A 25,908-nucleotide genomic window follows, 5' to 3' on the forward strand; every position below is an offset into this window, starting at 1 on the left:
TCAAACGATACATGATTTCGATACGAAATTTCAAGATAAAATGTATGGTGGAAACCGCACATCGATATCTTAAACCACCGTTCAATATCATGCGCATATCATAAATGACGAAATACATAAGTGGTATTGATTAATAATGTGAATATCTTCTGAACGGTTTGAGATATCGATGTGCGGTTTCCACCATTCATTTTTTCTTGAAATTTCGTATCGAAATCATGTATCGCATGACCACCTCCCTATTTAAAAAAATAGAATTGCATTCAATATATGGCGGACCAGATTTTTGAGGTCATAGTAAAGTAGTATTTTCAATTTGAGTAGGATCCCCAATTACACCCACCATCAAATTACCTTTGTGTATGAAATATGAAGCCGTTCTCGGACTTTTCCCCCACTCTGTATGTGAGGAGTAACATCACAACGCTACATCGGAGAGAGCAAAGTGCACTCCTACAAATCTCGGAGAAGGACAAATTTGGACGTCGTTTGTTGAAGGTGAATGACTGTTTCCCTGTGCTGGCGATGAGGATGTTTAACCACCTGCCAGAGCCGGTGAGGGCGCTTCCGGTGAACATCTTCAGGTCCTCCTTGTCTAATCGAAAGGAGTCTATATTATATCAAGGACTTTTTGATGAAGATACTTGCGATCTGTAACACTGCAATCATTATCAAGTAATGCGTGGTCTGGTTGACCAGTGTTTTTTTTCATGTTGGAATAATTATGAACTTACAGACTGAGGCGATCTATCCAGGAACGGCCTGGTCTTTGATCGAGATATTGGATAAGATTCCCATAAAAGAATAAGGGCAAGACCATATTAAGCCTTTTTAGAGTCAGAATGACTAGAAGCTCTCCGATTAACTGATTGGGTTGGCGTCTAAAAAACGCCTTATATGGTCTCGCCCATTTTCCTTTGTTGATTATGTTTTGAAAAATTGTTTTTCTCATGAAATCAAGTCTCACACTTACGACAATTATCCAATTTTCAGTTCAAGCAAATTTTACAATTATTTTAATAACTTTAAATTGCTCATAGCAGCATAAATAAATATAATTATTTTATTCGAATAAATATTCCAGCTTTAAACTATTCAAACTACCTTTAATAAAAGCGTACCACTATAGAAGTTAGTTAGTACCAAGGTACCTAGAATACAATATTAATTTCATATTCTAGGTATATTGTGTTAGTACTGTATATTTAGGTATATTTTATACTCAAACACAAAAAATAGTAAAGTTGTAAGTTTAAATTGGCCGCCGCTTGCTGAAATATCGATTATTGAAGATGATCGATTGATAAAATATCGAGTTTATTTTATTCTGAATTAGTCGACTAATTGAATGGTTCAAATTGAAATTCCAAAATATCAACATAACCTCTTTGAAATCTTATCTTTACGATTCTGATCGTTTTCAGCCTTTCCACAGAGTGAATTGTTTATTTATCATGTTCAAACTAAAGTGTAAGTTTTTGAATTAATAATTGTTTATCGAAAGGTGTTTGACGATTCTGTAATGTCGTTATTTCCCGCTTACAATAATCAGTCCGACAATTCATCGAAAGATGAATCCATTCAGCAATCTTCCTCTTCAGGTAAACAATTTTACATTTTAAAACGGTATTTATTAATATTATTCCAATATGTTGTAAATTTGGTCTTATTCTATGTTCTGCAAATAAATTTTGTTTTTTATTTTATCTGTAAATTTTTAATTAATTGTAAGCTAGGATTGGCCTAGGTTCATTTTTCTGTTGGGGTAAGAAATTCAAATACGGCAACTTACGTAGGCATATAAAGACGAAATGTAAATTGTCTTGTTAAATAAAAAATTGGTACAAAACCAGTTAGAAGTGACCAGGCAACCATAAATTTATTTTGCATACTGTCCTGCTCAATAGCAATATCTTCTATCATCTCTTTTTTCAGGCTACTCTTGGCTGAATAACTCCAGTTTTGCACATGTTGAGCAATCTTTGCTTCAAGAAACAACAAAAAATGCATCTTCAAGAGAAGATGAAACTGCCAGGCATAAAATTGAGGAAAAGATAAAACCTCAATCTGATGTTTGTAAACATGAAAGTAACAAATCTGACATATCGTCAAGAAAACATAGAACAAAGCACAAGAAACACAAGAAGAGTAAAACTGAAAAATCAAGCCGTCGGAATAAACAAGTGAGGTATGTATGATGATAATATTATGAATGTTGTAGAGGTAGACTATCATTCATAACTTGCAACATTCAAACCATTCTATATTTTATAAAATGTTTCAATTTAGGCCCTAACTATGCGGTCGTGAACTAAACTGTTATTGAGTAAACTATAAAAGCAAAATAGACGCTCTCCAGAAAAGATTGTAATCAAGAAAATTGTCATTAAGCTATCATTAGGTCTTCTTCTTTTTACTGGAATTGTATCAATGCATTAAAAAAAAATAAGAACTTTGTGAATTATAATCCCTATTGCTGTAGAATCTACTGTGAAACTGTCTTTCATTGAGAGTGTGCCACATCTAAACGATGTAATAATATGCTTCTCTTTACATTTCAAGGCTGTTGGAAAATCCTTTTGAGTGTACCTGTTGGGTAAATGAATTTTCAGTGATCTTATAGATTGCTTGAATGATTTTGTAAACAGTACCGGTATTCTCTTGGTCAACCCATTCTAACGTATCATCAACTACCAAGCTAAGGAAAAGGAGTGTTGCACCCTGAAGAATATTGTTTAACAGTATCAAGTAGTAGTACAACTAGTATTATTCTTACAGTATCAAATTAATATAAGTACTAGACCGGTTACCTTTGCTTTTTAACAATGGTTTTTTCCACTTATCTGGCTGGCGACTTCTCTTCCGAGCTTTTGATTAATTGATTGATTGAGTACTTTATTTATGTAGATTACAATATATAATAGCTTATACACTCATATAATAGCTTACAATACAGCAAAGTTTTACATGAATTTACATACCATAAACTAAGAAATTAATTATTGAACTGTACAATGATATAAAAAATCTATTTGGAATAACTATACAAGATAATATTGTAATGCATTTGATGGAGACACATGGATCACTACATGTTTTTCAGGATCCATAGCTCCACTAAGTTTCACTCTTGGCTCTAAGTTTCTACTCTTAATAATAATAATTCAACACAATTATTGAAACACTGAAAGCCTATAATAATTCTATTTTCAATGAAAATTCAGCGATTTGATAGCTGGAACAGTGGTCACGTGACAGCTTCCTTCTAGCTGGTTGGCTGGAATGGAGTTTGTCTCTTATGATTCCAACACTCGGTGGGATTGTCTCTTTTTGAAAAAAAATCACGATTTTTGGATCTAATTTTAATATGGATCTTGTATCTTTTCGTAATATCTGTGTTAAGCATTGGATAGAGCGCCTTTCTATACATAGAATGGAAGAAAAACATGAAAATGAAAAAATGGTTGAGATTGCTCTTTTTGGTCCCAATAGGCTCATATAAAATGTTTTTATTTAGGCCCTAACTATGCGGGCGTGAACTAAACTGTTATTGAGTAAACTATAAAAGCCAAATAGACGCTCTCCATAAGATGTCTTGCAAATTGGATTCAGCGCGTTCAAAGGTGTAATTTCTCAGCAACAACTATAGCCTCGTCGCTAAGGGCCAAGCCACATGAAGCGTTTTTTCAGGCGTTTTGCACTGGCGGCGATGAGTCGACAGGGCAGGAAGCTCTTCGATTGGCTGATTATCAGTTGATTGGGTTGGCGTTCGGGAATCAGCTGATGATCAGTCAAACGGAGAACTTCCAATCCTGCCGACTCGTCCGCCGCCAGTGCAAAAACGCTTCACTTGACCCTAAGGAATTGCACTCTCAGACTCCCGTAAAGTTGAGATGCAATTCCTTAGCGACGACTCGAGCCACACGGCTATTTTATAGAGCCGCTACTGCTGGAGCACATAACCTATAAATTCATTAGATTCAATGATTCATTAATAATTATGAATCTTAGTAACCATCAATTTCAGTTAATCTGCCACCATAACGTTCATACATCAAAATTCAATGAATCATTGGATCTAATGAATTTATAAGTTATGTGCTAGAGCTGCGGTGGCTATAACCATAGAGAAACAATAGCGTAAGTAGATATCCCATTGTATAGGGCGTTTATGTCGCAACTTTTACTGTTATCTCAAGCCGATTTTTACTGTTTTGACTGGGTAAGAGTGTATGAACGGCACAATATGAGAGACTACCAGCGTCATAAAGCTTCACGGGAAAGAACTACGTGGACTATCGGCTTGAGATAACAGTAAAAGTTGCGACATAAACGCCCTTTACCTTGGGATATCTACTTATGCTATTGTTTCTCTATGATATAAACCACGTGGTCTAGCCTCGCGTTACAAGCCGCCCGGCTAGAATTGTCGTTAAGAAATCGCACCTTTAGGATAGAACTGTATCTCAAATGACTTCTTTGACCATTCACAGTTATTAATTTATAATTATTATTTCAAATATTCAATGAAAGTTGTATTAACAGAACTGTATTATTATACAGTAATATTATTCAAGCAGTTAAACTGAAATTTCGAAAAAAATATTTATTTATTGGATAGAGCAAACAATATTCCTTCATTCACAGGTATAGTGAGGTCCACGTTATAATGACAGTGTTAGATTGGCAATGGTATTGATATCCTTGTCTATCATTCTACAAAGTGGATAGCGCTATCTCTTTCTCACTTTGCTCTGTTGCCAGATCGTTTTTTAACAATGTAGAAATATAACCTTTACCCTGTAAATTTAATTAACAAAATAATAATCTTGATTATGAAAATTAGTCATGAAATCATTGAATCATTAGTTATGATAATCATCAGTTTTATCATAACATTGTAAGCATACATTAGTCAATAGTTTTTCCATTTACATATTTCTTTTATTATCATTCACACTTGTTTTCTTGGTTCTTATTTTGTACTGAAAGTAAATTTTGTTATCGTTGCGAGTCAGTTGCTTAAGCCGCCATTTTGTGACACTGTTGAGTAGGAGGAGACTGTCTAGCTGGGCCAATGGCAGGCGTTTCATGCCCTTGACCAATAGCAGTACTCGCCTACTAGTATAAATTCTGCTGCTCTTGTATTTAGTTTTAGTTTATCAGAGGTAGACAATGGTGTAATAACCGAAACCAGTCTTTCTAACTATCAATAAATCTGTGGTTTTTTGACAATTTCTTACAGTGGTCTTTTTCATTTAATATACTAATATTGTCCATTCTCTTCAATATTACACAAAATGTCATATTCTATGAATGACGATCCGTACACATACAACGTATGTAGTTAATGTATTTTTTATAATTTGAATATTTCAGATATTTGAAACGATTTGAAGCCAAGGACTTGAAAGCATTAATTAAGGAGGATGACGAATTTTATGAAGACCGACGCAGGGAGCTTGGTAATCACTCGGTTGACACTCTTCACCGTCCGGCTATACCTAAGTAAGTATGATTATTGTTCGGAGCCCACCTAAAATCGTCCAAACTTGTCCACTTCTCCCTCATCAGTAAGCCTAGGGCTCATGTGGGCACCATACTCAACTAAATACCATATTATCAATATGTTTAGTATGGATAACTATTGTGAGGTCCACGTTATAATGGCAGTGAAAAAAGATAGGAGAACAACGTTGCCGAACCTCTGTCTTGTCAATGCTTTCTATAGACAGTAGCTGATACAGGTTTATTGATGTAATATTAACTGTTTATTCTCGTTTAAAATAATCAATTATATTTTATGACATAGATATGGCCACCCCGTCTTTCGGAGGAGACGATAAGCCGTCTGTGCCGAATACCTAAAAAGTAGTCGTAATCTCTCCTCTCACTCATTACCCATGCACTAGCCTAAGAGCTTATGTGGGCATCACCCTCAGTAATATTATTATTATATTTTTCAATAATTTCATAATGAATTTTGATAATTAAGATAAAATATGTTGTGAATTAATTATTAATTTTACATTGTTAAAAGACGATCTGGCAACAGAGCAAAGCCAGAAAGAGATAGTGCTATCCGCTTTGTTGAATGATAGACAAGGATAACAATACCATTGCTAACCAAACACTGCCATTATAACGTGGACCGCACTATAGCTTATATAGTGAGGTCCATGTTATAATGACAGTAGGCTATTTGATCAACTTTGGTTTTGCTATCCTTGTCTATCATTCGACAAAGCCGGTGGTACTATCCATTTCTAGGTCCACAACGATGTCAATTATGTTTTTGACAGTGTAGAAATTAATTTGACAGTATAATTAATTAATTCAGAGAATCAGCATCGCTATTTTTCTATCTTTATCCACTGCCATTATAACGTGGACCTCACTATACCATAGATAATAGATAGCATAAGGTTACCTGTACAATGGCGAGCCTCAGCATAGAGATAAGTTAGCATAAGAAGATACCTCATGGTTTAGGTCGTTTATGTTCCAAATTTCACTGTTAACTCAAACCGATAGTCCTAGTAGTTCTTTTTTGTGAACCTATGTGACGCTGGTATTCTTTCGTACTGTACCTACCGTTCTTACACTCTCGCCCGACCAAAGCAGTAGGTGGGCCGTCCACTGGAACCGATTTCGTCCGAACTAGCATCGGCCGAAAACTACCGAACTCGTCCGAACGATCTCCCAACAAAGAAAGGAATAGATGCTCGTCCATTGCAACAGGTTCATACGGCCGTGCACTGCCGTCTCGAATGGGATTTTCCGGCCGAACTAACTAGTCGAGCTGAGACAACTACTGGTGCTCCTAACCTAAAATTGTTTTACAGTTTTGTTTGTTTTTGAAGTTGTTCTGTGTCATAAAGATGTTTCACAAACATTGTTCTATTCCAAAATTTAACAAATCATCATTCTCTATAATTTTGTCATAGCATTCATCCTTAAATAACCCTCCAAAGTCAGTAAACAATATTATTTCAAGTTTTTAAGATAAAATACTTCTACTTTTGTTGATATTTAGTTAATAAATCCTGTGAATTTAAATAGATATTTTAATGTGTTAGGGAAATTATGAGTTTATATATTTTGTTTCTAACAACAAAAAACTAAGAGAAAAAAGTGAATTCAAGTGGAAAAATATGTAGAAAGCTCTACTGATGTGGAATTAGAAAGTAAAAATAATTGTGTTATAATATATTGATATTGTGATATATTAATTGTGATTGTGGAATGTAATAAATAATTGATAATTATTAGGTATTTTCAAGTAGCACAATCTCATCATTTGAATACTTACTTGAATACTTGAAGTCGAAATCCATTCGATGGATGAAATCTTACAGACTTTGTAAACACACAAAGAAGAATAATTTTCCCTACTAACTAGCTTGCCACTTCACATTCTGGCAACCAGCCAACTACTGAACTGGACTGACTTGAACGGTTCCAATGGACGACCGTATTCGGCCGAGTTGACGGCCGGCAGATTCGACCGATCCAACAGCCGAACGGATTGGTTGAATACGGTCGTCCATTGGATACATTTTCGTCAGTCCAGTTCAGTAGTTGGCTGGTTGCCAGAAAGTGAAGTGGCATGCTAATTAGTAAGGACGGTAATCAGTGGACGGTTACCCTTAATAAAAGACAGTACTCAAGAGTAGTCGGCTTGAGTTAACGAAAAACTGCTTGAAATTTGGAACATTAAAGACCTATACGAAGGGATATTTTTTCATGCTACCTTCTCTATATGCTTCTACTCAAATTTTGGAGCGCTTTCGGACGCTCTTCAATATTTAATACTGCTATGTCATAACTCAAGTATTGAAAAGGTGATTTTATTCATTTTATTATCATGTTTTTGTAATATCAAGTTTTGATACGATACGACTACTTGATTAATAGTGAATTTTATGAATATAATTAAATAATAAAGTTATTTTGAATGGAAAAGACTAAGAAATTGTCAAAAAACCACAGATTTATTGATACTAAGGTCGGTTACAGAGCTCGACCGACCGTCAGTGCGTATGTACCATCCTGACCGTACGCATCGATGAATCAGTTTTACACATTCAGAGCTCGACCGACCGTCAGTGCGTATGCATCATCCTGACCATACATCAGTTTTTCTGACTCACAAAATGGACGCCTTTACAGGTTGTTTAATTGCAGCTTATCATCTTCGTAAACGAAAGATTAAAAGACGTAGATATCAAGTTCACCCGATGGTCGCCCAAAGAGCATTTCAAAGGGAATTTAGTACCATTATTTATACATCATTGCTTGGGGTGAAGATACATTTTTCAACTACCTCAGAATCTCCATCAGAAATTTTGATGAGTTATTTCGAGCTTGTATCACCATTGGGAATACTTGCAGTCACTCTAAGCTACGGATCAAATAAATGTAAATAATATTTATGATTTTTTCAATAAAAATTTTTGAAATAATTGAAGAAATGTATAGAAAACCTCTCAATTCAAATATGACACTATTAATTGAATTCATTCATTATGCTATTCAATTCAATAGCAGCTGATTGTCGGGCAGAGGTGTCAGCACATTGGTTATGTTGCGATCGGGCTACTGATCAGTACAGCTCTGAAAGATTCTATTTGTTTCAATAGCGCGTCAGTCGACCGATGGAACGGATGCGCACGAGCTCGACCGATGGTATTCGTAAGCTGTATAAAATGCATGATCCTGACCGTGCGCGTGCGTGCCGTCAGTCCTGCTCTATACGGATACATGGAATCTCTATGGAAAAGACAAACGCGACTGACGTACGCACTGACGGTCGGTCGAGCTCTGTAACCGGCCTTAGAAAGACCGGTTTCGGTTATTACACCATTGTCAATCTCCGATAAACTCTGATGATGAGTTTATCAGAGATTGACAATGGTGTAATAACCGAAACCGGTCTTTCTAAGTATCAATAAATCTGTGTTTTTTTGACAATTTCTTAGTCTTTTCCATTCAATATGAATAATTACCACAATATCAACTTCTTAACTACACAAAAAGATAAAGTTATTTAATGGTAAGTTATTTTTTTTTAATATTCATTCACTCACTGACTGTAGCAAACTTCCAAATTGCATATGGGATTCATTGTTAACGGTTATGAATTATGTAATATAACGTTTTTAATGTTTATACTTTCATGTTTTGCAGATATGACTGCCCTAGAACGTATTACTCTGTCAAACAGACCAAACGTCGTGCGGAGAAAAGCAGAAAAGGACGATACTTCCATTTCGATTGGGGCAAAGTAGAGAGTGAAAATTTCTTCTGTGGATCTCGAAATGAAGGTAAAACTATAGAGAAAAGATAGCATAAGAAGATATCTCATAGTATAGGTCGTTTATGTTTCAAATTTCAAGCCGATTACTGTCGACTACTGTCTATTATTATTGTTTTGGCCGGGTGAGACTGTAAGGCCAGCACAGTGTGAGAGACTACCAGCGACACGAAAAAGAAGTAATTGAACTATCGGCTTGAGTTGACAGTGATTTTTGTAACTTAAACGCCCTATGCCATGGGATATCCTATGTTAAAACCTGAAAAATAATATATTTATAGAGATGACATACTTCCTGAACTGTTGCTTATTATCCACGATAATTTTAGTATAAAGTTCTTTATAGTAAGGTTCACGTTTAATGGCAATGGAAATAGCGTTGCCGATTCTCTGTCTTGCCAATGCCTCCTAGAGGATAGCTGAAACATGTATATTTATAAGATTTATTATCAACTTTTCATTCTTGTTCAAAATATATATACTCAATAATTATATTTTATGCGTCAAGAAAATTTATTTTCTAATGATTAAATAATCATTGAATGATCATTCAAAAGAAGAATGAACAGTTGATATTTCATCAGCTATCCTCTATAGAAGGCAGTGGCAAGGCGGGGAATGAGCAACGCTGTTTCGCTATCTTTCTTTACTGCTATTATAACGTGGACCTCAGTATATCAAATAATCCATTTTCTGAAAGTTGATGAAACTCAAAGTGTCGGTTGCACAACAACTGGTTGAGAAGGCGTTTTTGAAAAGACTGCTTCTCTGATTGGTTCTCGTGGAATTAATCACAGTTGAAATTTAACCGGCTGTTGTGCAACTTGGCCATAATGAACAAATACATGGGAATTGTGGAAGAAATGAATTTATCTTACATTGTAATTCTTTGTTTCAGATTCTTGTGACCGAAATGATTCTGTGATAACTGTCAAGTCAGAAGAAGAAATTCTGGAACGAACTTCTCGATTTAATAAACAGCTGGCAGAAGAGCCTAATAATGTAGATTTGTGGATGCAATACATCAAATTCCAGGTAGGAACAAATAATAGATTATGAATAACTTCTCGATTTAATAAACAGCTGGCAGAAGAGCCTAATAATGTAGATTTGTGGATGTAGTACATCAAATTCCAGGTAGGAACAAATAATAGATTATACATACAATACAATCAATCATTTTTTCATGAATACAATAATTATTACAATGATCTATAATAATAGATATCAAGTGGATATCTAAGGTTAGTTTGTACTATTTCACTTTCGTATTTTAATGGTAATGAAGTTCAAAAGTTATGTGTAGACCTATGTCATGCACTTCATAATTCTGGTGCGAGAATACTTGAGAATAATTGACAACTGATAACAATTTTGAATTTAGTAATGTTGTTAGAAAGTCGAAAAAAACACTTGAAAGCTTAATAAATCCAATAACATTGTTTTTAAAATCAGCCATCTTTAAGAATCTTAGGGCCGGTTTCCGAGCTCGGGATTTAGATAAGTTTTAGACTTTAAACAGCTGGAGTCAGAAAATTGGCTTTCCGAAACGGGGTATAGTCGCCGTCCACGTTTAAATTACATTTCAAAAAACTAGAAAATTGAACACAAACTAATAAAGAGAAAATAGTGTAAAGTTACACCTATTTTGAATTATTTAGGAATGTTTTATTTCGTCAAGGAAAAACGTTTTCAATTATAGAAATGAGGAAATAAAGATTATCATAAACCAGCGACAACGCCCCGTTTCGAAAAGCCAATTTTCTGACTCCAGCTGTTTAAAGTCTAGAACTTAGCCAAATCCCGAGATCGGAAACCGGCTCATAATAAGAATGGATTATAGAGGATAGAGGGGATTGATTGAAGACAGAGAGGCGTGGAGGAATGTTGTGGAGGAAGCCAAAGTCCACCATGGGCTGTAAAGCTGGAAAAATTATAGCATTATTTTATAAAAATTCGTTTCTTTCCGAGTTCAAACAACCAGCTGAACTACCTATGAACTGGGATGGTAAATATGACCCAAAGATGAGTTCATAACATAAGATAAGGAATCATTTTTGTTGCTATTTTTTATTATTAGTTGTCTTTATTACTTATTATACTTCCTTCTATAGCTTTTAATCCTGGTTTCCACTAGTAGAGTTAGTGGTCGAGTAACTGGTATATTAACTCTACCGAGCTAACTGTACTTACGATACTTGGTCGAGTAACTGGCATATTAACTCTACCGAGCTAACTCTACTTACGATACTTGGTCGAGTAACTGGCATATTAACTCTACCGAGCTAACTCTACTTACGATACTTGGTCGAGTAACTGGCATATTAACTCTACCGAGCTAACTCTACTTACGATACTTGGTCGAGTAACTGCTTTCACTACAATTGAGAATAGTAGGTAAAGTGTTTTGTCTAGTAAACAGAACTAACCTTAAAATGTCAATAATTTTTAATAAATTAACACTTATTAACACTTTTTAATAAATAACAATACTTCTTAAAGTTGATAGCCTAAGGCACGACTCTACTCTACTAGCTCGAGACTGTTTTCATTAGCATAGTAGTGGTAGAGTAGAGTGAGAAGCGGTGGTGGGGGAAGGCAAGTGGTAGAGTACTATCCCACGGTGCTCTCCCACTCTACTCTACTAAAAACTAGTACTCTATCATGAACGTTTTCATTGGGAGAGTTCACAAGATAGTTAGTACTTGCCCAGGTAACTCTACCACTAACTCTACTAATGAAAACCAGGCTGTAGTCCCTGAAGGGACCTGCCAGCCAGGCACACGATATTATTATTATTATTATAAATAAAATAATTAAAATAAAATAAATTATTTATTTAAAAAAAATAATTCTGAATGATTGAATAAATAAAAAAGTAAATTCGTATGACTTTTGTTGGTGGGGAGTCCCTTGCGGGAAGGTCCCACCGCTTGAATATATAATTAAAGCCGTCAATGGGCCTTACGACTGTCATACTTCAGCCGGGACCGACTGTTTAACGTGCCCATCCGGTAACAAGGATCATTATGTAATTGATTGATATTAATTATTATTATCACTTCCTTCTTTTTTAAAGCTGTATTTATTTTGTTCAGGATACCACTTTGAAATACCAACCGGTGACGGCGAGCTTTTCTTCGGCTCGTAAAAAATTGGCCATAGCTGATAAGAAATTGGCAATTGTGGAGAAGGCTCTGAGTTTGAATCCTCTCTGTGAACAGCTGCTGAAAGAGAAGATGCATTTGGCTGAGCTCGTGTATCCACCTGGAAAAGTGAGTAATTATCATTTATTTATTAATAATAAATTATTGTATAAATTATTTATTTATTTTATACGAACAGCTGCTGAAAGAGAAGATGCATTTGGCCGAGCTCGTGTATCCACCTGGAAAAGTGAGTAATTATCATTTATTTATTAATAATAAATTATTGTATAAATTATTTATTTATTTTATACGAACAGCTGCTGAAAGAGAAGATGCATTTGGCTGAGCTCGTGTATCCACCTGGAAAAGTGAGTAATTAGCATTTATTATTATTATTATTATTATTATTAGCCGTCAAGCTCCCAGATGGAAGACGCTGAGCAAAATTTGGTTCATTTTTTGTTTTTCTTGTTCTTTTTATCAATCCACCAGTTTTTCATTTTCAGTGAGAACTCCGCTTGAAAAATAATATAATAATTAATATATAATTATTAATTAGCATTTATTAATAATAAATTATTGTATAAATTATTTATTTATTAATAATTAAATTGTTTAAATTATTTATTTACACAAGCACATTATCAAATCGATGATTTGGAAGGTAACAACAGGATTAACCTATAAGTGCTTCTTGTTCCTTGTATAATTTTACTTATTCTTCTTGAGGCCACCTTTGCCAAACGTCAATAATTTGATTGTATATAGTGAGGTCCACGTTACAATGGAAGTGTTTGTTTAGCAATGGTATTGCTATCCTTTTCTATCATTCAACAAAGTAGGTAGCGCTATCTCTTTCTCGCTTTGCTCTGTTGTCAGTTCGTCTTTTAAAATGTAGAATTAATAGTTAATTAACAAAATATTTCATCTTCATTATGAAATTATTGAAAAATATCATTTCTTGTATCACGGTCTTATTATTTAATAATTATTAAACGAAAATTTCAATAAAATGCTGTAAATCACCCCGATGCTACTGCAAAATATTGACAACAGGGTAAATAGCTAGATGGAAATTCGATGAGCCGCTACTATATAAAAATTATTTGTCATCCCGGGAATCGAACCCAGTACCTTCTAATTGCCGGTCAGAAATGCTTACCCTTACACCAAACTATCTCTGGATAGCAGCGCTCATTTCAGAAATGACCTATCTTAGCTGGATGAGCTACTATCCAGCGCTCATTCCAGAAATGAAATGAGCGCTGCTATCCAGGGTTGATTGACAGTTTGGTGTAAGTGTAAGCATTCCTGACCGGCAATTAGGAGGTACTGGGCTCGATTCCCGAGCTGACAAATAATTTTTGTATAATAGCGCTCATCGAATTTCCATCTAGCTGTTTACCCTGTTGTCAATATTTGCAGTAGCAGAATTCTTCGTTGTGATTTACAGCATTTAATTGAGATTTTCGTTTAATAATTATTATTTACTAGCTTACGCGGCGAACTTCGTACCGCCAAAAAGTCAATGTATCTAATGTCACACTTGACTTTATTTGGTGAATCATGAAATTTATCTAACAATCAATATTTTTATTTACATCTCAAAACGTACTTCCTATGTGCTTAAAATTCCCGTTTTAGTACCAGTAAACAATTTTATCACAGAGTGACATGTTCATTACAGCTGGTAAGTTCATAATATGGTAAATTATATTATCACAACATGATCTTGAATCATGATGATCTTCCCGTTCCACGTTAGCCGCTCGGCCGACAATTTGGAAAACATAGGTCTGTAAAATGGATTAATATATAATTATTATTAGCCCCCCTTTTAAAATTTCTGGTCAGAAACCATCCCCAACATTCACACAACATATTCCCAAAGTTTCATGCCGTTCTGCAAGAAGTTTTCGAGTCCATAGGGAACAATAGTATATTTCGCACCTAGGGCCGAAAATGAGACTTTTCCGGCTCGAAATCGGTTTTCAAGTCCGAGGCCGTAGGCCTCGGACTAGAAAAGATTGAGAGCCGGAAAAACATTTTTTGCCCATGGTGAGAACGTTATTTTTCGCCACACAGAAAAATAAACAATAAATAAATATGAGAATAATTGTTTATTAGACACTTCCGAAAGCAAAACAGGAAGGTCATAGCTCTAGCAAATCTGAGGAATATCTGGAAATTATCCAAGGATGTTTATTTTTTATTCTGATTTGTCTAAATAACCTAAAAGATTATGTTCAATTATATAAGAGGTTGAGTTTATACTTTTGTATTCTTCCAAATAACAATAAGATGATATTATTGTAAATGTTTTGATTCTTGAATAATAAACACGAGTAATGAAAAGTTTTTTGATCAGCTGTTTTAGCACACTTGAAATTTGACAAATCTGAATGTCAACGTCAACAATGCTTGTTGTCGTTGACTTCGGAAGTTTAGGTTAGAAGTTCTATCCTACTCTGAAAATCGAATTTGAATAGTTCATAATATATATCTTATCTTTATTTCATTCATCCAAATAAAATGATAGTATCTTATTGCAGAATACTTATTCAATTCTATAAGCATAAACTGATTCCATTTCATAAACCATTTTGTAAACACGTTCACATCAAATCAGAATCAGCTGACTTCAAGGTTATTTTACAGCCCTAGGGCCGTAAAAATTTTACCGGCCTGGTCGGAAAACAATCATTTTCGGCCTCCTTATGACGCATGAAAACCAGCTCATTACATCCAAGTGGGGCGAAAACAAACTAACACACAAAAAGACATTCATTTTTATGTATAGATATTAATTAGCATTTGAACAAATACAACTTCCAATTTGTTTCCATCTGTAGTCTTCTTATATCTATTATTCAATTATGTTTGTAATTTTCAGTTGAAACAAGAAGCACTGGACATGCTGAACAAGGATCCGACCAATGGAGTGTTGTGGCGGTGTGTAATTCATAGCAGCCAGTACAGTCTGGCCCAGTGTACAGTGCCCGGCACGCAGTTGGCCTATGCGCAGGCATTGGAGCGTTTACACCATGCAAGGCGCGGGTCAACTCAGGAGAGCGGTGCTAGGATATCAACTAGTATGATTGGTGAGAAATGATGATTAGGTCACTCGATATTATTATTATTATTATTATTATATTATTATATTATTATTATTATATTATTATTATTATTATTATTATTATTATTATTATTATTATTGACCGAGCGAAGTCAGATCTAAGATTCAAGTCGACGGTTTGGCATTTCTCTTAATGTTTAAATGTTTATATGTTGCGCATTCACGGCGAAACGCGGTAATAGATTTTCATGAAATTTGACAGGTATGTTCATTTTTAAATTGCGCGTCGACGTATATACAAGGTTTTTCGAAATTTTGCATTCCAAGGATAATATAAAAGGAAAAAAGAGCCTCCTTCATACGCCAATATTACAGTAAAAATCAGACTAGAATTATTCATCATAAATCAGCTGTCGAGTGAATATAATTATATCGAGAGTCCAATATTGGTGTGATATGTGACATATCTATTTGCAATGGGCCGTAAATGATAATTATTTACAATTGAATTTAAAGTGCGAGGAAAAATGTATTTATATTTTATCAAGTATTCAATCACGGTTTTAATATATAATTGTCGTACTGTCATTACACTATTACACTATACTATAGCAAAAATTAGTATAAAAATACAACCCATGGTATAGTTTAATGGTTTACATTATCTAAATTTGGGAGAGGAATAGCACAAGGTTACCTTATTTCTTCTCTCCCTATCATTTTGATGATGTACTTATTGTATGAATCAATAAAGAATAAATTATACTTACAGCATCAAATACCGTTGTGATGTATTTGATTCTAATTATAACAACGTTGTTCAGAACTGGTATGCTCATTGAAGTCAAGTGGAGAAAATCCGCTGTATTGTATCAATAAATAAAGAAAGAAAGTTCGTTTATGTTCCAATTTTCACGACGATTTTTTTCAAATCAAGCCGATTACTGCCGACTACTGTCTATTATTACTGATTTGGCTGGGAGAGATTGTATGGACGGCACTGTATAAGAGACTACCAGCGTCACATAGCTTAACGAAAAATACTACTGTAGTGAGGGTCACGTTATAATGGCAGTGGAGAAAGATAGGAGAAAAACGTTGCCGAACTCTGTCTTGTCAATGCCTTCTATAGACGGTAGGGATATAGGTGTATTGATGTAATATTAACGGTTCATTCTCATTTAAAATAATCAATTATACTTTATTGAGCAAGAAATTATATTTTTCAAAAAATTCATAATGAATTTTCATAGTATGAAATATTAATAATAAATTCTACATTGTTGAAAGACGATCTGGCAACAGAGCAAAGCGAGAAAGAGATAGTGCTATCCGCTTTGTTGAATGAAAGACAATGTTAGCAATACCATTGCTAATCAAATATTGCCATTATATCGTGGACCTCACTATAGGACTTTCGGCTTGGGTTGACAGTGAATTTTGAAATAGCAACACCCTTTACCATGAGATATCTTCTTGTGCTATTTTTTTCTTTACCTAGTGAGGTAAAAGTTATTCTATTTTTATGTTTCAGAGTTGTTGTTTGAATGCATGCTGTTCATGCGTCAGGCTGGTCTGTGGGAGCATCTTCTCACTCTCATAAGGCTCTCTCTCGAACTCAACCTCGCCGTCCCGGGTTCGTCTACATTCAACTTTAACATCACCATTCCTGAGCAACAAATACGTAAGTATTGGAAAATAATTCAATCATTGAAAGAGGAGAAAATAATTCTCCGGACCAATAACAGAGTAGTTCAGCAGTAAATTGTTTAAAAATGTGTTCAATGACTTGATGATTTGAAGATGGTTCAACCCGAGAATATAATGAGTTCACGTTATGATGACAGTGGATAGAGATGGGAGAACATCGTTGCTAATTCTCTGCTTTGCCACTGCCTTCTTCAGAGGAAAGCTGATACCGGTATATCAGATGTAATAACAACTGTTCATTCATGTTTCAAATAATCAATTAGGATATGATTTATTCGTCAGGAAAAATATTTTTCAATGATTAAATAATGAATTGTTATAATTGAGATTAAATATTTTAGTAATTGATTATATTAATTGATGAAAGACGATCTGGAAAAGTTGTGGAAATATAAAAGGAGAGCGCTATTTTCTTTGTCGAATGGTAAGGAAAGGATAAAGAAAAGAAAAGGAAAGGGAATGGTAATGGAAAGGATATTGCAACACCAATGCTAATCGGATACTACCATTATAACTTTGACCTCACTATAGATTGTTCTTCAAGAGTGCCCAATGACTTGATGACTTGAAGATGGTTCAGACACGAGAATAGCGTTGACATGTGAAGACGTTGTGTGGTTGGCTGCACTGCCGGCACTGACCTTCAGGTTTTTTGACAACAAGTTTAAAAAAAATACGTGAAATGCTACGTTAGTGGCCAGCCTTATAAAATAACAATATATGGCAAACTACTATAGTATGTGGCAAGTAGTTGTAGGAAACATCGCCTCGCAAAATTTATCACTTGAATTATCTTCTATGTTTTATAGTTCAAAATACATTTTTAATAATTTCTAAATTGTTGAATTACTCTGAAACTTGACTCTACTTCGCCTTGAATTCGATAATATTGTTTATATAGTGAGGTACACGTTATAATGACAGTATTAGATTAAAATTAGTGTTTCTTTCCTTCAATTTTATATACAAAAGCAACGTATATATATACAAACAAATGACAGTCATGACTCTAGTTTTGACAAATAGCGGTTTGCAGTGAGCTCTCACATTTGAGTTAGTTACTATTCTTATCGCTTTTTTTTGCAGAACCAAAACTTCAGACACCCGTGAACAATTTCCCCACAGAATAACACTGTAACTCAAGTGGGAATGAAACAAAGCATAATACACATTTAAAACATAGTTGAATGGAACATGATATTTTAGAGTCTTCAACAAATATATAGACTTTGATAACTTGCTGCACAGTAAATCAATATGATCACTCCAAGTCAGATGGTAATCTATTTGTATTCCTAATAATTTGATTTTTTTTACAAAATTGTTTGACAATTCATGTCTATTATTCAATGTGAATATTGCATTTTGCGTCTTGGATTCATTGAGGAGGAAACCATTTGCTTTGAACCATGAATTAGCCTTGTCTATTGTTTGATTAGCAACTCTGTTGAGATTTTGGAAATCTCTGTCAATAGTTAGGAAAGAAGTGTCATCAGCATACATTATGGTTTTAGAAGATGTTAAACACTTGGGTAGATCATTTATCATTACAAGGAACAACAGTGGTCCCAGAACAGAACCTTGTGGTACTCCAAATTTAAGATAAGAAATGGCAGATAGTTTTCCATTGACATCAACTATTTGTGATCTATTCTCCAGATATGACCTAAAAAAATCAAGACACAAACCACGTACTCCGAAGTGACTCAACTTGTGAAGGAGTATTGAGTGATCGACACAATCGAAAGCCTTGCTCAAGTCACAGGCAGTCATCTGAGCAAGGCATTTATTCTCGAATGCTTCTATTATTTGATCGATAATTGTAAGAACTGCCCCTGTTGTGCTTTTACCCACCCTATAACCAAATTGGGAGTCACTTATAAGATTGTAACTATCGAAGTAGGTACATATCTGAAGCTTTACAACATGCTCTAAAATTTTTCCGAAAATTGGAACTATGGAGATAGGCCTATAATTTTTTGGTGTAAGTCTGTCTCCATTTTTTTTAAACAAAGGTACAAGTCTCGAAATTTTGAGTTTTGTTGGAAAAACTCCTTGTTGTAGACACAAATTTATACAGTGAGTCAATGGAACAATAATAGACTGGATTACACATTTCAAAACGTGGTTGGATAAATCGAAAATGTCCCTGCTTCTTGAGTTTTTCATATCCATGACAATCTTATAAACATCAGCACATGACACTTGTGTCCATTTGAATTCTTCATGTGTGGACGGTGGATGCTCCATGAAATCTCTTGCAGTAACCTGTGGCTGCTCGATGCCATCTTTTGCTTCCTGGACGGATGATGTGTAATACGTGCTGAAACGATCTGGTGAAATCTCAATATTTGTGCGTTTTGATCCTCCACTCCTCACTTTGTTCACCAGAGTCCACGCAGCTTTTGATTTGTTACCCGACTCTTCGATACAGTTGGCATTAAAACAGAGCTTCGCTCTATTTATTTCCCGTTTATAGATTTGTTTACTCCTTTTATAAGCCAGTTGCGCATCATCACTATGTCTTATAAGAAAAATGGAGCGGAAAGTCATCATTTTGTTTTTCAATTCCGCCAGTTTCGGTGTATACCAGCCTGACTTAGCTACATTTCTCTTCTCAGCGTTTAATCTCAAAGGCCTCTTGGGACATATTTCATCGAATATTCTGTAAAAGGCTTCAAAAAATTTATTGAATGTCAATTGAGCATCTTCTTCCCCTTCCAGCATCTGCATCCAATTCACCAACATCAATCGCCGTTCCAACACTCTAATTCTCTCCATAGACAAATCTCTTCTTAAACTTTTAAAAACAGGTTCTTTTCTTCTTCTAAACTTTGTCTCAAATGTAACAGTAATTCCAGAGTGATCAGAGAAATCAAAATCAAGTATTTCCATATCATAGTGCTGTTGATCCATTGTTGTGATGACATTATCTAAACATGCACTATCACGTGTTGGCAAGCTGTTAATGTAGTGCATATTGAATTCTGTCAACAGGTTTTTAAAATTTTTCACACAGGCTTGATCAGTTGTCACGTCAAAATGCGCATTAAAGTCTCCACCAATAAATATATCCCTTTTTAGTTTAAAAAGATAGAATAGGAGCTGTTCTAACTTTTGTAAAAAAATGACCGGGTCCCCCGACGGTGATCTGTACAAGCTCACTACAATCACTCTCAATTCTTTAAGGTCAACTGCGGCTGCTTCAAATATCCGCTCCTCACATAACCAATCCAACTCAATCTCCTCATATGCTAGGTCTTGTTTCAGGTAAACAGCCACGCCTCCTCTTACATGAGTTTTCCTGCAATAGCTAGATGCTAGAACGTAGCCTTCAATTATCTCATACTTCAGCGCATCACTCCGCTGCCAGTGCTCACTAAAACACATAACGCTGAAATTTTGCTGGTCTGCCATTTGCGTAAGAATGTTCAATTTTCCAGACATACCCTGTAGATTCAGAAAACATACTTTCTTATGAGTGCTACTTTCACCAAAAATTTCATTATTCAATTCAATTCTGTCCGGGCAGTTCCATTCAGTCCGGTCATCTATACTAAAAAAGAACCATGAAGCGGAATTGGCGGAGATACTTCAGAGTTTGTAATATGGGTTGTCACACACTGAATAATTTTATCACATACATACTTTTTTCCATATCCATTCAGGTGCATGCCATGCGATGTATGGAATCTTTCACCTATGTTGCTTATGTCTATGAAATTACAATTTGAGAAAAGTTGACAAATCTTCCTCATTGCTCTATTAGTTTCTGTTATCAACTCGTTCACACAGGACCACTTCACCAAGTCATAACGGCGCGGAATCGAAAATACAATAACATTGGTTCTGTAGAGAGCCGCCAGATTCCTTCGTAGAGCCACAAGAATGTTTTTCGCTTCATTTTTACTAACATCATTAGAGCCAGCTTGGATCACCAAAAAGTCGTTTCGATCAAATTCTGCAATTTTTTCTGGCAGGACGTCGGTAAACTTGGCACCTGATTTGACGAAAGAAGTGATATTGTACTTACATTTCTTTATAAACTCGTTTCTAACATTTCTTCCTTGACTGTCAGCATAATGATGCAACTTGATTTTATAAGGAGATTGAACCGTTGACACTTCTTTAACTGGCTGTTTTTTCTGTGCAATATTTCTAACATCGATCTTGCTATTAGCCTCATATACCAAAGCGTTCTTGCGAAAACTATCTCTAGTTGTTATTGATACACCCTGAGCACACTGTTTTGACTTTGCATACAACTCATCATAAAGTGTTCTCCACTTATCTCTCTCCTCTCCAACCATACTCTTTTCATTCCTTAATGCTAAGTTGTCTGCCTCTAGTGCTTCAATAGAAACAGACATCGACATAACTTTTTCAGACAAATGTCTATTCTCCTCTCTAAGCGTCCTAATAATTTCATTGAGATCAGTACTCTGTGTGTGAATTTCAGCATTCATCCTTTCAACCTCATTTTTCAACTCACTCGAGAAAGTTATAAGATCATCCCTCTGCTGCAGAAGTTCCAGTTCCCTTATACTTTGTGATTCGTCCACATTAATTGTTCTGAAATTTGGTGTGTTGACACCCATATCATGCATTTTCGGCGTACATAGTGCACCATGTCCACAACTCGTCGATTTTTCTGGGGTGCACTGGGGAGCAGGCGAACCAACTTGTGATGTAGGCGTATTACTATTATTATTAATGTTCTCCAAACTTGCAGAATGCATATCAGCATCAAAGCCCATATGATTGTGTGCTCCAGCAGATTCGATAATTTTTGCCATTTTACTGTCAGTCTTTACAGTCGCAGAACAGCCAACCGTGAGACAACGCCATGATACATTTCCATTCAATAATGCACGGTCTTTTCTATAACTAAAACCATTAACTTTTATACCTATATTCCTCTTTTTTGTTTCAAAAAACTCAATCAATGACATATTGCACAAAAATAATGTAAAAAGAACAACTCAATATGATGACAGAAATTACTTCTCCGTTAGCTTAAGTCTTTCAAAAACATAACATACGAAAAAAAAATATTTTAATTGAGCGCTCTCTAACTGGCATTGATCGGTGGGTGCGAGCAGAATAACAAGCCTATAGTACGGAATACGTAGGTCAGTTTTCACTTTCAGCATGCGATAACCAGTACAACAGCAACCCTTGTCTACGCTCAATTTTCAAGGTTGAATCATGGAAATGACTGTTCTTGATTGGTTGCTATAGCAACGAAAGGACGCGCACTATAAGAGCTGTCAAAAACAGGTGTGTAACAGCTGACACGGATTCCCGCCGAAATAGTTCTAGGTTATTCGACAATCGGCACCGGCATAACAGTTCCAATTCTGATGTCTATATTATGTTATCAATATCAATAGCAAGCGATAAGCGTGAATCGACAAACTACAGTCAAAAATCCAAGAAGATACAACTAACCAAATCTTAGGTTATGGTCAAATACGAATAAGAACTGAGAGTTAGCAGAGTTATTTCACATTGCACAAAGAATTCACTCGAATCAAATAGTAAAACATCACTATTGCTATGTAATATCACTGAAAATATCTTGAAACTATTTAGGTAAACTATTCAAAAACTATTAAAAATACAGAGCTACAATGAATTTCTAAAACCCAAAGATGAAAAGGAGCGAGCTAGGACTCAAATACAGTAAAATCTATTGGCTGTTGGGCCGTCAATCACAACTCTCATTGGACAACAAGTTATTGATTTACAAACAAATTCTAAAACCTGTCTGGACGTATGGAATTCAGCTTTGGGGCTGCTCTAGAACTTCTAACATCAGTCAGATTCAAACATTCCAAAACAAAGTACTGCGGAACATGGTGAATGCGCCCTGGTACATAATGAACAGCGATTTGCACCGAGATCTGCACATCCCCTATGTGACCTGTGAGATAAGACGATTGGCAGCCCATCATGAGTCACGTCTTCATCAGCACGACAACACCGAAGTCATCCAACTACTAGACAACACTGAACTCACTAGGAGGTTGAAGAGAACAAAGCCCTTCGAGTTGGTGTAGTGCTAGTGGAGTGATTAAGTATATTGAATAAAAGTGTAGTGAAATAATTTAAAGTAGTGAAATTATAGATTGTATCCCATATGATAATCTATCCAGTTCCATGTGATAAAATTTTTTCTGAACTATTTTAAAATCAAGAATATTATAATTACTTCAGCATTATTTAGATCCTTTAATCATTTTTTTATTTTATTTTCAATCACCAATTTAATTTGTTTCTCAAATGTGAGAATATTGATACTGATGGGCACCCATCATAAAAAATATTGAAACCCTACCTTATAGAAATAGACACGGCCATACATCTGTGTAATGCATGCAATGAATAATCCCCTTGTCAGCTGATTGATTATAAATAATTCTATAGTCTGATTAATCCTATCTTCAAAGTAGATGATAATATATAGTGATATCAGAGTATGGAGGAATCCCTTTTCTTTTCATATTATTCTTTAAATGCAAAATTTAAAAAAAAAACTTGTGTATACATCGTCGCGCAGTTGAAAAAGGAATAAACCTGCCAAATTTCATCGAATTCTATCAACGCGTTCGGCCGTAATCGCGTTACATACAGACAGACAAAAGAGAATCCGAATTGAAACATAGACCTCACTCCGTTCGGTCAATCATTTTCTAGCTCCGCAACGTTGATCATTTTTCATCAATTAAGAAATATAATGATTTAGCGAATTTAAAATTAGAAAATTACCTTGATTGAGTTGAATTTGATTCTACTTTCTATAGTTTAAGATACATTTCTAATGTCTGTAAAATTGTTGCCATTTATTGTTTGATAGGAGATTTGGAAGACACTATTCTGCAGAGCGGCCTACCGATGCCGGCAATATGGCTGCGAGTGGAGCGAGTGCGCGAGCTCTGCTATTGGCTGCCAGTGTTACATGCAGCAGCCAATGAGAGCGACGCAATCGACCCGCAGCGAATTGTGTTCGCCAATGACGTGTCAAACCTGCTGCATCCAATCACAGACGCCTCACTCAGCTTGCAGTCTGTTGTGATGACTCTGGTGATACTCAAAGTGCCCCTTCTGCCCATGAGCGACTCGGCGGTGAGGCTATTGCAGCTCGATAGGATTCCCAGCGCGTTCGATTTGGTGGAACAAGTGCTGGTTGCTTATTATCCTGCTGGACTGGTTCAAGCTGAATTTGGTGAGTTTTGAATTTAGATAATAATAATATCGAGTGACCTGCCTGGCTCAGGTCTGGTGTCAGAGTTTTCAGGTCCCGACTGATCAATTTCAGGGCCTCTGACATGACCTAATGAGTGTTCTTTTAAACAGCCGGGACCGACGGCTTAACGTGTCCATCCGAGACACGGGAGTTTTGAATTGAATGATTAGATCGTTTATTTTCTATTATAGTATAGCGTAAGAAGATATCCCATGGTAAAGCTCGTTAATGTATAAAATTTCAAGCCGATTAATTGTTGGCTGAAGCCGATTACTGTTGACTACTGTCCATGATCACTTTTTTGACCGGGTGAGAGTGTAAGAACGGCACAGTATGTGAGACTACCAGCATCTCATAGTTTCACGAATAACTGCTAGGACTATCGGCTTAAGTTAACAGTGAAATTTGGAACATAAACGCCCTATACCATGGGATACCTTCTTATGCTATATTTTCTCTATGACTACTTATGTGATTTCATACACTTTTGTAGTCTGTTAGTGTGTAAACACTCCCATAAAAACTAATCACGGATGGTGTTTAGTTTTTGCTTAGCAGCGCAGAAATCAATTGATAAGCAGGGCTTAGGTATCGCTAATAACAAGTTTCTCTTTCACCTTCAATGGGCTGATTTATTTTTAATTTTTCAAATAACAAATCCCCTTAAATAACATACATGACGTTCAATAACATACATCAATATCAGTTCTGTTGGGAAGATTATTCTAATACATGAATTTCTCTTTACGTTGCTTTGTCATTGAATTCCTCTTTATTTATTTAATCATTCAGAATTACACAACTTACAGAAAGGCACCACAGGCTTATAAGCCCAAATGGGTTGGGATTATTGATATGCTCACCTCCAAACTAGTGTCAACAGAGCTGCAAAGTCTAAAATTGAGTTCCAAACATTCCCTTCAAATTTCATTGTCAACTGATCTATTGTTGCTGAACAGAAAATTTCACTCTCAACACTAAAACTGCTGCAACAGTTGTAGGGAAATGCGTAAAATAGTGAAAATATACATCAAATTGAAGATAATTAAATGCTCCGTCAGCTTATAATCAGCACGGATTTTTCTCATCAATCGTTCAAAAATTATAAGGCCGAAAATATGAAAAAATTGGAGGCAGAAGTGTTTTTTCAAAAAATGTCTCACCTTCAAGAGCGGATATCTCAGAAACTATGAGATATATGAAGAAAATGTAGAGAACAAAACTTGTTGGTAATTTTGTGAGCTTCAATTTTGTACAGTGTACAAATGTTCATAAGATGCATAGTTTCAGAGATATATGAGAAAAATGAAAAAATGGTACTTTCAATCCACCTTTCAATCCTTTAGCACATGATGTAGGGGTGAGTACTTTTGATATGTTAATCCTCTTACTATCCTTAAAAGAGCTG

At 35.3% G+C, this 25,908-nt stretch overlaps 1 protein-coding gene across 1 annotated transcript in view; it reads left to right on the forward strand.

Moving 5' to 3' along the window:
* Window positions 1–1,407: 1,407 nt before the first annotated feature.
* LOC111046215 overlaps window positions 1,408–25,908 on the forward strand; it is a 43,819-nt gene continuing 19,318 nt past the window's right edge. The window contains exons 1-9 of the mRNA XM_039425657.1: window positions 1,408–1,601; window positions 1,936–2,188; window positions 5,380–5,508; window positions 9,190–9,326; window positions 10,215–10,351; window positions 12,415–12,591; window positions 15,359–15,566; window positions 17,076–17,225; window positions 24,111–24,479. Coding sequence (XP_039281591.1) covers window positions 1,523–1,601; window positions 1,936–2,188; window positions 5,380–5,508; window positions 9,190–9,326; window positions 10,215–10,351; window positions 12,415–12,591; window positions 15,359–15,566; window positions 17,076–17,225; window positions 24,111–24,479 — 1,639 coding nt within the window. The 5' untranslated portion in view covers window positions 1,408–1,522. The remainder of the gene's footprint in view (window positions 1,602–1,935; window positions 2,189–5,379; window positions 5,509–9,189; window positions 9,327–10,214; window positions 10,352–12,414; window positions 12,592–15,358; window positions 15,567–17,075; window positions 17,226–24,110; window positions 24,480–25,908) is intronic.

The sequence above is a fragment of the Nilaparvata lugens genome, chromosome 4 (assembly GCF_014356525.2).
Source record: "Nilaparvata lugens isolate BPH chromosome 4, ASM1435652v1, whole genome shotgun sequence".
NCBI lineage: Eukaryota > Metazoa > Arthropoda > Insecta > Hemiptera > Delphacidae > Nilaparvata > Nilaparvata lugens.